Source organism: Oryza brachyantha, chromosome 6, assembly GCF_000231095.2.
Source record: "Oryza brachyantha chromosome 6, ObraRS2, whole genome shotgun sequence".
NCBI lineage: Eukaryota > Viridiplantae > Streptophyta > Magnoliopsida > Poales > Poaceae > Oryza > Oryza brachyantha.
The window spans coordinates 14,102,363-14,115,906 of record NC_023168.2 but is presented as its reverse complement, the minus strand read 5'-3'; the positions used below and the strand labels follow the sequence as shown (position 1 = coordinate 14,115,906).

At 44.1% G+C, this 13,544-nt stretch overlaps 1 protein-coding gene across 2 annotated transcripts; it reads left to right on the top strand.

Annotated features, from left to right (window-relative positions):
- Positions 1–5,043: 5,043 nt before the first annotated feature.
- Positions 5,044–13,007, top strand: LOC102707783 (peroxidase P7-like). Of its 2 annotated transcripts, XM_006656085.3 has the most exons (4): positions 5,044–5,250; positions 5,350–5,541; positions 5,653–6,195; positions 12,422–13,007. In XM_006656085.3, the coding sequence occupies exons 1-4, from the start codon at positions 5,173–5,175 to the stop codon at positions 12,839–12,841; spliced, it is 1,233 nt and encodes a 410-aa protein (XP_006656148.2). In that variant the 5' UTR covers positions 5,044–5,172; the 3' UTR covers positions 12,842–13,007. The 2 variants fall into 2 exon arrangements, with proteins under 2 accessions (XP_006656148.2, XP_006657041.2); XM_006656978.2 differs by lacking the exons at positions 5,044–5,250; positions 5,350–5,541; positions 5,653–6,195 and adding exons at positions 11,640–11,864; positions 11,989–12,180 and having other exon boundaries at positions 12,290–13,007.
- The last annotated feature ends 537 nt before the right edge of the window (positions 13,008–13,544 follow it).

Sequence of the window (13,544 nt, the reverse complement as noted above, 5' to 3'; positions counted from 1 at the left end):
TCGCGGCACATGCGCTCGCTCGCTCGCTCGCCGTACGTCTCCGCGTACCAGTAAAACCGGCCCCTTCTTGCAGTGCTCGCAGTCGCAGCCAGCCGCGGGATGCGCGATATGGGGTATGGGGTGCAGTGGTACGCTGCTTTGCTACGGTGCGCGCGATGGCGTCCGTCCCATGGCTCCAGTTGTATAGATATCCCTACACGGCGCGCACCCCCACCACATTCTGCGCTAGCTCGTCACAGCTTGCCCGGCCGGTTTCCCCGCTACCTCAAGAGCTTTTTGCCTCCTCCCCGACGGAAAGCTGTGGCGCAACAACCAGAGAGGGTTCCATAACTTCGGTTCTTCCGGACCAAAAAAAAGAAAAGAGAGATATGGTGCCTTTAGTGTGCGTCACAGTGACAAATATCGGTGTCCTTTAGTTTGTCCGTATAGTGTTTGGCTTCCGAAATGTCCCATAGTGCGACGTTCCGCACTATAATATACTGCTACAAAGTGCACGCTAAGTAGCCTATTCTTTTAAAAATAGATTTTTTTAAAAAATGTTACAATGTTGTTATTATAAAAGCTACACAAATAAACTGTTAACTGATACCACCTTCTTAAAAGTATTACTCCATCCGTATGACGTTGTTAATTTTGTGGCATAAGTTTGATAAATCGTCTTATTGAAAAATCTTATTAATTATTATTTATTTTGTTATTATAGGATTTATTATTAAATATATTTTAATCATAACCTATATTTACACATATTTGCACTAAATTTTTGAATAGGCAAATAATCAAACATACGTCAAAGAAATCATTCATTAAAATAGAGAGAAAGTATTATGTAACCCTATATGAAAGAATAGCTAGCATTACAACTGGACTACTCTCTCTAGTCATAAATAATAGATATATGGAAATTTATCACCAAGATATTTTGGCAATTGTTGGATCGGGGGCTTGCATTGTTCGGTGGGAAAATTGGATGGTTCATATATCCATGATGATTGGGATGCAGTAATTTTGTGGGAAAGCTATTGTTTTTAAGAATACAAATTTGATATTTTTGACAAAAATTAGTTAAACTTATGATTCTGGTCATCAATTCATATTGAGTAAATTTCATAAAACTCCATTAACTTTGATCAAACTATTACAAAACTATAGGTTTAACCCATTGTATCATGAAATTATAAATTTAATACTAAAATTTATCATAAAATTATAGATTTAAGGAGGAGTACTATCAAAAACAACATATTCAATAATGAAGTTACGACAAAATTAAATATTTTAGAGTTTAAAATCCTTAGCATTACTATTATGTTGAAATTATAAATATTGTGGTTTTCTGATTAAATTGGCACTAAACATGTAGTTGGGATAATTTTACTTGTAAATATGTAGTTATGTGATAATCAACCTTACATCTGTAGTGAAATTATAACGTTGTGGTTTTGTGATTAAATTGGCAGTAAATGTGCAGTGTTGGGATCATTTTACTTGTAAATATGTAGTTCTATGATAATCAGTGTTACATTTGTAGGTTCATGACAATTTTGCTTCTAATTTTGTGATGTCATGATCAAGAGTTTATGACAATTTGATTAAAGTATGTGCAGTTTTGTGAAGTTTACTCATTCATATTAGGATAAGTTTATAATGTAATAATATTATTTTTAAGAAAATATATATGTATATAAAAAACTTTTGTTTCTACACTAAGCATCTGAGATATTTTGCATTATTTTAATTAAAAGTTAGACTAAATCTTATTCTAAACGTCAAATATTTTGATTGTATAGTGTGTAAATTGTAGACAAGATAAATACAAGACAAGAAAGGAAACTAGAAAAAGAATGCTTCGGGATTGTTGAATGCTAATCATACTAACCCATGTCTAGCGGTAGGCATTCGGTCAGACCAAAGAATATGGTCTCGGTCTTCGACTAAGGCCGCGTTCGGGAGATGTGGGTAAGTTAATTTAGCCAACGTGAAAAACGGAGTAATAGATTAGTATATAATTAATTAATTAATAATTATTAAAAAAATATAAAATAGATTAATATGATTTTTTTAAACAACTCTCATATAGATTTTTTTTGCAAAAAATACCCCGTTTAGCAGTTAAAAAACGTGTACGTAGAAAACGAGATTTGTAAGTTAACTTACCTACTGCCCCGAACGCGACCTAAATGTTGGTCATTAGAAACTTAGGACCGATCAGTCTTGAGAACAAATGAAGATTGGTCAATTCGACTTGGTCTTGGTCACGATCAAAAATAGGCAATACTTTCATAGAAGCACAAAGAAACCATAGAGATTTTCAACAATTTTATAGCACAAAATCACAAAAAAAAAAGAATCATGGGCAGGAGAGAGCGAAGACACTGGGTGTGTTTGGTTTCTCAACCTGGCTCGCATCCCTCACCCAGGATGCTCTCGTGCTGCACCGATTCAGCCTGGCTGGGCAGCGATGCTCACCTCTTGCGTATCTACTCGTCCTGGCCCAAAGGGCGTTTTTGCACGTGCCCAGCCTGGCTGAGGTGCCGGTCCAACAAAACAAACAAAGAGACATTTGTTGGCTTGATGCAATGCTGGTGTGGTGCACCCAACCAAACACGACCTTACTGGGTTGCATGCCCAGTGGGGGTTGGGATGTGAAAATTAGGATCTACTCTTGTTTTAGGCCTAGTGGATTTGATGTTGCATTTGTGATTTTTTGCTCAATTCGAAGTATTCAACCTTTATGGTTAACTGAGGGGTTTCAATGTCTTAGTCTCTGCCCTCTCATTTCGATTTAGTCTTTTTCTACTCATCCCTACCCATTCCCTACATTCTCTGCCTAGCTTGTTCTCACCCCACAAACATTGCCATGACCTCCAAAGGTCTGAAATTCACATTGGTTCTGTGGAAGAATTATTGAATTTATGCTTATTCAAACACTATTTTTATTCCCAAATCATATTACGAGTGTATTCGATTGAGCGAACACAACTTATATCAGCTATTTCAAGCACCCCTTAGGTTGCGTTCGGATGTGGCGGTAACTTACCTAGATTTCCTCGTTTTTTATGTGCACGCTTTCCGAACTACTAAATAGTGTATTTTTGCGAACATTTTTATAGGAAAGTTGCCTTAAAATATCATATTAATCTATTTACATTTTTATAATTAATCATGTATTAATCTATTACTAGCTCTGTTTCATATTGTAAGACTTTCTAAGCTTGCCTGAATTCATCAATTGATAAATGTATATAATTTATATCTTGTCTAGATTCATTAGTATCCATATGAATCTAGATTAGACTAGAAAGCCTTAAATTGTGAAACAGAGGGAGTAGTATATTCTCTGCGTCGGATAACTTACACCAAATATAAACAAGCCGAACGCGGCCTTAGGGCATGTACTATGTAGGCTACTCACATGAGGAGCCCTAGGATGCCATGTAGGATGAAGCCACACACTTCACAGTGCGAGCTCTTCAGGTGGGCCCTACAAAATAATTTATTTTATTTACTTTTATGGTCAGCCAATCTCTCTCCCCTATCTCCCCTTCTAACCTCTCTCCTCTCCCGGCGAGTGCGCACGGCGGAGCTCGCGGCGGGCCACGGTGGCCGGGTCGCCAGAGCTCAGCGGCGCGGGATCTCGGCGGCGGCGTCCTCGTCGCGGTGGCAGAGCAAAAATGGAGGGTGCGGCGAAGCTCGGCGGCGCGGCGGTCAGGGGCACTGGAGCTCGGCGGCGAAGCTCAGCGGCCGCGTCCCCGCGGCGGCGCGTCGTGGTCGAGCAAACTCGGCGGCTCGGGATCTCGATGGCGGCGTCCTCCCCGTGGTGGCGGAGCTCTCAGGCGGGGCGAGCTCGGCAGAGGGCGGCGGTGGCCGCGTTAGCGCGAGATCTCGACAGCGGCGTCCTCCCCGTGGTGGCGGAGCTCTCGGGCGGGGCGAGCTCAGCGAAGGGCGGTGGTGGCCGCGTCAGCGCGAGTTCGGCGGTGGCGAGGCGAGCTAGGCGTCGACCGCATCGGCACGAGCTCGGCGTCGACAGGGCGAGCTCGGCGGAGGACGGGGCGATCTCCGGCGTTTTCTCTCCTCTCTCTCCTACCTTTTGAGCTCCATTCTGACAAAGCCACTGGTTCTTCTGCAGGGGACGTGCGACCTTGCTGGGGCACGGTGTATGATGATTTGGCAGACTAGCTCTGACGTGGCAGGCTAGAGCCATGCCCCAGGTCAGAGCATAGTGCATGCTCTTAGTCAACTAGTCTCACGGAATGAGTTAGCGTAAGAACTTGGTCGTGACCTGGGTTGAATCCGCTGGACGTGCGACACCTGAGACTATATAATGTGGCGGGCCAGACCGCAATTCTCTTCGAGCGCCTTTAATCGGTTCCCCCAAGTGGCATCAGAAATGTCACTCACACAGATGACCCGGCGCCCGATCGATCGAGCTATACCCAGAGCCCACTAACGTAGTGTGTTTCGAGCAAAAGGGGCACACCCACTCAGAATGCAGCGTTTTCGGGCATGCACGGCCGCTTTCTGTCATGTTCCGAACCTTCGTACATCACGCAACGACGAAAAAAGACGGAGAGAGAGAGAGAGAGATACGAGTTACTAGCACAGCTAGCGCGATAGATGGTGCCCCCGGCCGATCGATCCGCCTCCCCCCTCGCGCTCTGTTCCCCAAAAGCGAGGACGCGCCGCGCCGGCCGGCATCGTGGGTGCCAGGCACGATCGATCGGTCGATCCATGGTGCGCCGCGCACCACCACCGGCGACGATCGACGCAGGTACGTACTAACGCGTGCCTCGAGGACGTCACCACATTCTCGCGTACGTCAAACCAATCACCAAGCTAGTGCGGTGGCACACATTACTACGTACTGTTCTTGCACATTGCCGAGCAGATCAGGTGGCCATTAAGACGAGCATCATGCACTAGCTAGCTAGCATACTACTACTATAAGTGCGAGTTGCTTGCAAAGTGTTTCGTCAATCCATCCATGCATGTTGTTGATCACGGCGAGGTAGTGTTGCGGCCGGAGCAATGGGGTTCTGGTTCGGCAGGAGCTTTGCTGCCCTTGCTCTCCTTGTCTGCGTGCTGCTGGCTGATCCGTGCCAGGCGAAGGGGCTCTCGACCAAGTTCTACGCCAAGACGTGCCCCGACGTGGCCGCCGTCGTCCGGTCGGCGATGGCGCAGGTCGTCGCCAAGGAGCCCCGGATGGGCGCGTCCATCATCCGCCTCTTCTTCCACGACTGCTTCGTCAACGTGAGTGTCCCCATACGTTTCATCTCTAGCTAGCTAGCTAGCTTCCCGTGCTGATGAGGTGGGCGTGCGACGAGTGCACTGACGCACGAATGTATGCAGGGGTGCGACGCGTCCATCCTCCTGGACGACACGCCGACGTTCACCGGGGAGAAGAACGCCGGCGCCAACGTCAACTCCGTGCGCGGGTACGAGGTCATCGACGCCATCAAGACGCAGGTCGAGGCGGCTTGCAAGGGCGTCGTGTCCTGCGCCGACATCGTCGCGCTGGCGTCCCGCGACGCCGTAAACTTGGTCAGTGGATATGCCCAGAGACAGAGTGCACGCAGACTCGTACAATGGAGTAATTAATGCTGTCCAAATCTTGAATGTTTCTTCATGGCAATCTGCGTGCGTGCGCTGCAGCTCGGGGGCCCGACGTGGAACGTGCAGCTGGGGCGGAAGGACTCGCGCACGGCGAGCGGGACCGCGGCGAACGCCAACCTGCCCGGCCCGGGCTCCAGCGCGGCGTCGCTCGTGGCGGCGTTCGCGGCGAAGGGGCTCTCCGCGCGCGAGATGACGGCGCTCTCCGGCGCGCACACCGTGGGGCGCGCGCGCTGCCTCATGTTCCGCGGCCGCATCTACGCGGACACCAACATCAACACCACGTTCGCCGCCGCGCGGCGGCTGGCGTGCCCGCAGTCCGGCGGCGACGGCAACCTCGCGCCGTTCGACGACCAGACGCCCGACGCGTTCGACAACGCCTACTTCAAGAACCTGGTGGCGCAGCGCGGGCTGCTGCACTCCGACCAGGAGCTCTTCAACGGCGGCTCGCAGGACGCGCTGGTGAAGAAGTACAGCGGCAACGATGGCATGTTCGCCGGCGACTTCGCCAAGGCGATGGTGAAGATGGGCGGCCTCATGCCGGCGGCCGGGACGCCGACGGAGGTCAGGTTGGACTGCCGGAAGGTGAACTAAGATTAATGATGGCTAATTACGTGGGTGTACGTCAAGATTATTCGTAGCTAAGATCATATATATTCATTTGAGAGTTTCCTTTTGTGGAATTGTGATTGAGACGTGCGTGTAGGAAGGATACGAACAATTGTATCATCATCATTTGGTAAGCATGCCCTCCTAATTAATCGGCTCGGCGATATTCATACAGTACAACTTGGGTTGGAATGCAAGAATATTTCCAGTAATATAATATTCCCCGTCCATAAATATTCAATATAATTAATTGATTTGGACCATATATTTGAAATTTTAATTTATTAGAAAAAGTTATTGCAAATATAGAAATATATATAAGTCATGTTTGAAGTTTTTATAACAAGAACATGTTCTTTTCTCACATTTCCTAACTTAAAATCTTTCTGCTTCCGCGTGTGCACTTTCCAAACAAATAAATAGTGTTTTCTTTAAAAAATATACATAAAAATTATTTAAAAAAATTATTATTCAAGTTCTGAATAAATACTTAATTAATCATACGCTAATCAGTCACTTTGTTTTTCTTGCTAAAGAGAAGTTCCCAACCCTCTCCCCAAAATACAGCCTAATAAAATGAGTAGAAGTAAATGATAAAATAAGTGATATTTAAATCAATTTTATAAATAAAATGAATAATCAAACAATATATCTAAACAAAATGGTGTCATATATTCATGAATAGCGGGAGTATATAGGTGAATTAAGGGTTTATTGTGATATCGAAGTTGACTTTATGAAACAAGTTTGAGCTACGCATGTTCGTCACAGCTAGTCTCTACTCTCCCCTAATGGGTTGACAGATTTCTCAGCAGTTGTACTTTCTTCGCATTTCCATTTAGTGTCCATAATTAATTAATTATAAATCTTAATATAACAAGAGACAACATATTTAATCACAAAAGCAATATAATTCCTGCATACTGTCCCTTTGTAACCTACTCTCTTTGGTCGAAAATATAAAAATATTTGACTTGTTAAAACAATATTTGGTTCCCACCTTTCAAATTTTAAATTTTGACCATAATAATTTCTCAAATACATATTTTTAAGAAGAGCATTATTTTTATTCTTGAGGAGATACTATGAGGTACCATTATTTTCTATACAAAATTTGGTAGCTTTTAGTATCTAAGATATCAAGAGGTACCAATTTTACATAGAAAACAGTGGTACCTCATGGTACCACATTAATGATGTGAAAATTGCTCTTTTAAGAAAACAAAAGGTATGTATAGATTTGTTTTAAAAATTACCATTGTAGTAATATAAAACTATTATATTTGATCTGCATATTCTAATATAAAATTGATGGTGAAATTGTAAAAGTTTGACATTCCTAAACGTAGAATATTTACAACCGGAGTGGGTAATTTGTTGTTTAGGACAATTGTAGGTCAACTGTGGACGACATTATTCTTTTTACCTTTTTAGAACTCTGCTTTTTACATCCCTGTACTCCTCCTCAGTGTATATCCTTTTACTGCTAGGGTGCACGAACTCTAGCATATATATTTTTCTCTTAATTTGCAAGTGTTTGGATGGTTGCTTACCCGACAAACTTTTTATGCTCACACAAAGGATAGTGATCGAAGCTGCCCAGGAAGGTGCTTGGCAAAGTAAAACTTACTTGCTTACTTTTTAGTGCTAGTAGTAAATTTCCCTTATCTTTAAAAAAAATGGAAGTGGTAAAGTTTCCAGTTTCAGCCTAGATGCGTACGATTTACAGTAGCTATCTGTTCAAATAAAGCAAACAAAAAAAAACATAATATGAATTGGACAGACTCATGCCTCCCATAGAGAGTAAGAGATAGAATTCCTTTAAAAATAATATTACTTAAATAGAAAACTATAAAAGTAAGGGTCGTATGCCGAAATTATAAAAATAGGACCCAGCCTAACTAGACGGGTCGATATGGGACATATCCATATCTTCTTATTCAACAAGAGACATATCGATAACCTAGTTTGGTAGGGGTCTATCGATACAGAGCTCTAGCTGGTTGACTAGGGGAGCATTTTAAAGGCTCTTGTCGAACTATCAACTGTCGACAGGGGTGGTGGAGGAACACTAGTTAAACTAACAACGGTTGACAGAGGCCAATCGAACTTGCGGTGTTTGACATGCTCCTTACTGTAGTAGGTGTGGACATTGTCGAACTTGAAGTGTTTAATATGGTCCTATTGTCCGTCCTATGTTTGATAAGGGCCTATTGACACACAAAGTTCGATAATGTCCTATTTTTACAACTTTTCACACCTAATATATACTTTGTAGTTTTCCATTTAAATAGTATTATTGTTTAAACATTCTATGAATACGAACACATTTAGTGAAGCATAGAACTATTAATCCATGCAAAAAAAAATATATTTCCTCCATTATAAAATATAAGCATTTTAAGGGCTCGTCGAATTTTGTAGCACGATATAAGCATTCTTGTACTAATTTCTATGATTCTAATCATTTTAATTATTTTAGAGCCAACTAAGCACTTAAAAATCTAATTAATTCAAAATTTTAAAATTAACCGTTGAAGTGACTAAAATTAGCGCAGGAATCTTTTGACCACTTCGTACAACGAATCCTTAATCTCCCGTAGGCTGGCCTAATACAAACGCCCATATTATCTTAATCAAATTCCTCGTAGAGGTGTTACCAAAATTCCTTTCATGTGTGCCATTGGATTTTACTCCGTCATTTCAATGCATCTTAAGGTTTGGCTTGTCCGCTATACGTGTCCCTGAGTTTTTGTTCTCACACCTTCTATACACAGTTCGCTACATTTATTTTCGAAATAACTATATTGCCCTCTCTTTTGTACATAAGTGCTAGTTTCTTATCTCTAGAATTTAGAGAAGAGTGATGGCCATTTTTAGACCACAAACTTTCTACAAACATGGTTATTGTTAGCCTCAACTTTTAAAACCGGATGAACTTCTTCTTGTACTTTTGTGTTGTTGTAGTTTTGCTTGAAAATCGCATTGTTAATTTTAGGCTACATTATTTGGTAATTTGACATTGCCTCACACATGATACACTTTGTATCTCTTTTTATCCTCACACATCGCTATGTTTTGCTAGAAAATAGGGGGGGAACATGTGGAATCTAGAGTTGTCATTTTCATATCTTAGTGAAAATATATATGAAAAATTGTCAGTTCCTGTACTAGAGTAGTGGTACACGGTAATGAGATCGATGCAAGACGAAGAACAGTTAGAGCAAGGCTAATAATATAGCCAGCAAACAGCTATAAGACTCTTTACAACCTTCTCTTAGCACATCCATACATTAGTTAGCTTTTTATCATTAATACATGACTTACTTGTTTCTCTCATAGAGTTTCTTGGTTCTTATATCCGAGTCAGCTATAAGCTTACAGTCACCTCTCCTCCCTTTCTTCTCATCTCTCCTCCGCCCCAGTATCTATCTAGCCAGTTTACAACCGGCTATTATACTTTGTTCTTAGTGATAGACTTGCATCTCTAGTTTCAACAAGTAGTAGTAACTATTTGCATATTGAGGTATATCTCGGATATACAATGCAAATTGAGGTATGGAAACACCGGTACTACGGCTGCATCCTTTTGCCCCCACAATATTCCTCGGTTTTTGCACTTGTGCTTTCTGAACTACGAGACAATGAATTTTTATAACAAGTTTTTACATAGAAGTTCTTCATCTCATCTTTATATTTTCAATTTTATATTAGTTGATTTTATTTTATATTATAAATAGTTATAGAAAATCCAGTAATCTTTTTATCTTTAGTTCTTCGTAAAGCAGAAGAACTTAGCCGTAGTACGCTAGCTGCCACAGCAAGTATGGACGCGTCAGTTCCATTTGACACAGTGCACACTACTCTGCTTAACTAGGCGCTGACAATTGATCGTACCAAACTAAACAGCTCATCATCAGCAGCAAAACGTACTTGTATATTGTGAGTTAGGTGACGGAGAAGCATATTAATTTTGCCATTAGGGATGCAAGCAAAAAAGTCTTGTCTTGATAGGCTGGAGCTGCCCAGGCCATCCGTTCGGAGGGCCTGCTGGGTCCTCCACTAGGGTAGCACTCCTTGGCGTCTTGTTAGAAGATTAACGTACTGTAACAAGTGTGTTTCCCTCTCTTGGATGTTTTTTGGGGAGATTAGCTTGTAGCGTCTGGGCTCTCTCCCCTACATTGTTTTCCTTAGGGGTCCCTGCTGGATGTCGGTCTAGCCGTATACGTCGTGTATCAATACTCTTTATCTTTTAATTTATTGACGTGCAATTCTTTTACGCGTTCGAGAAAAAGATAGACCGGAGCTGCAGTCTCTTGCAGAACTGATTCGACCATTTTGTCTCGGAAAATGAGCGAGGTTGAGGCGTTGAGCTCACTTTGGACACATCTACGCAGTTTATTTTAGTAGAGGATTGGGTGAGTTGCAGTGGCTTCGTGGTCGTGCCTAACTTAAAAAAAAATTGTGCGATGTGCTCCAACTCAGCAAAATGGTGCATGATCTGATTGAACAGTCACAGATTCACAGTAGACTTTTGTGAACCAACACGAGTGCAAATTGGAGCGCACTTGTGCTACAAAGATTCCTCTAGGATGGTAAAATTTTAGGTAATCAATCTAATACATACACATTGTAATTCTCCGATCTAAATATTTACCAATGGCTTTCTTCACCGTGTGTGAGGACCAGCTCTAGCGTGCGAGCCACAAGCAGTAGTGACGCTACAATATCTCCTTATTATGATCTCAGCGTGATAAAAGTTTTTAGGGGTTCCACAGAATATATTTATAAATAAAAATATTTTGTGAATGAAATTTTTATATACCGGGTTCTTAAAAATCTAAAAGCAAAGACTGAAAAATAATCTACGATAAAAAAACCTAAATTTAACTTTAAATTTAATGTTGAAAAAAATTTGGCTTATAATGAAAAGTGAAAAGATGAACCTCCCTGTCTTCCAAAGCAACAAAGCAAGTTATGAGAGGCTTCTTTTTCTAAAAAGAAATAATAATATAATAAAAAAGAAACAAATCATTTGTCAACCAGTCCAACGCGTCGTCGGTCAGGCCCAAATTGCAATTTACAAACACGAACACACGAACATGCATGCACTACATGCACGAACCCACCCAACCAGCGTTCTCTGCATCGATCTCATCATCATAGCACCCAATCTCGCCAGAGTAGACCATGCAAATTAGTCAAACTAATCCAGCTCGAATTCACTCGAGTTAGGCAACGAATTGTCGAGCTATCTATCTACGCATGAACACTATATATATACACAACGAGCTAGCTCTCCATCTCATCAACCACACTGCTACACTGCAATAGATTCTTCTTGCTGCGTCACTCACCAGCTCTGCTCGGTCACGAGCTTCAACTGTGCTTGTGGCGATCGGTGTTAGCTAGCTGTAGCAATGGCTGTTGATCAATCGGTGATGTGCATGGTGGTCGTGGCGGTTGCGTCGACGGCCGTGCTCTTCGCCGGCGGTGCCGGCGCGGCGCTGTCGACGAGGTACTACGACAGCAAGTGCCCGAATGTGCAGAGCATCGTGAGGGCCGGGATGGCGCAGGCCGTGGCGGCGGAGCCCCGGATGGGCGCGTCCATCCTCCGCATGTTCTTCCACGACTGCTTCGTCAACGTGAGGAATCGAATCGAATCGATCGCCACCGCCATTGATCGTGCTCTCGATGATGCTATTTGTGCTGCGATTGGCTTGGCTTACTCATGTGTGGTTTTCTTGTGGTGGTGGCATGGTGATGCAGGGGTGCGACGCGTCCATCTTGCTCGACGACACGGCCAACTTCACCGGCGAGAAGAGCGCCGGGCCGAACGCCAACTCGGTGCGCGGGTACGAGGTGATCGACGCCATCAAGACCCAGGTCGAGGCGTCCTGCAACGCCACCGTCTCCTGCGCCGACATCCTCGCCCTCGCCGCGCGCGACGCCGTCAACCTGGTAAAGGATTTTGCATCGATCGACCCAAACTTAAGCTTGATACGGCGCAATGCAATGCAGCATTGGTTTTTCTTTTTTTTTTTTTACACAATGTTCCAATGCAATGCAGCTGGGCGGGCCGACGTGGACGGTGCAGCTGGGTCGCCGCGACGCGCTGACGGCGAGCCAGAGCGCGGCGAACAGCAACCTGCCGGGGCCCGGGTCCAGCCTCGCCACGCTCGTCGCCATGTTCGGCAACAAGGGGCTCTCGCCGCGGGACATGACGGCGCTGTCCGGCGCGCACACGCTGGGGCAGGCCCGGTGCGTCACGTTCCGCGGCCGCATCTACAGCGACGGCAACATCGACGCCGCCTTCGCGGCGCTCCGGCAGCAGGCGTGCCCGCAGTCCGGCGGCGACGCCGCGCTGGCGCCCATCGACGTGCAGACGCCCGACGCGTTCGACAACGCCTACTATGCCAACCTGGTGAAGAAGCAGGGCCTGTTCCACTCCGACCAGGAGCTGTTCAACAACGGGTCGCAGGACGCGCTGGTGAGGAAGTACGCCGGCAACGCCGGCATGTTTGCCGCCGACTTCGCCAAGGCGATGGTGAGGATGGGCGCCCTCCTGCCGGCGGCCGGGACGCCGACCGAGGTCCGGTTGAACTGCAGGAAGGTCAACTGAAGTCAACTGTATGACGAACCTTGAGAAAATAGTAGATGGGCGCCTCTGAGTGGTGAACAGTCAAGATGGCTGTTTGTGCTCCTTTGGATTATTTGTAAACTGTTTAATTATTCCTGAAGTGGAATTAATAATGCTGGTGTAATCACGTTCTGATATCTGTCAGTCATTCACTCAACTGTAACAATAAAATTTGTTTCAAAATGTGTACGTTATCCTGCCAAACTTGAAATCATCCGTATCACTCGCTCAACTGAAATCACCTCGTTCAATAGAGATAGCGGTGTGCAAAGTTCATGATAATCGTGGCTCACCGTCGGTTTACAGTAAGGACAAGATAACCATACTGAAATTCAAACAAATATAATATAATAATCTATTGAATAAATTTGATATGGTTTCACGGTTAGCCAGAGGGCGGCGCCCTCATCTCCAACGGTAGGGGTATCGTGCAATCACCACCAGGGACGGAGCTAGTTCTATTTGTCAAGATTAGACAACCACAATAAAATCCTTAAAATTTTAACTAAAACACTATTTCGATACATATTTTTCTATGCTACAAAATGAAAGGACACCGACAACATTTCTACCTGGATTCGCCCCTCGTGACCACCCACCTACCATGTGTGTTTATCCTGAGCTACAGGAAATCTTTGGATCCGCCACCCTGAAGGGAAATACCAGCGGCAAGAAAATCACATCA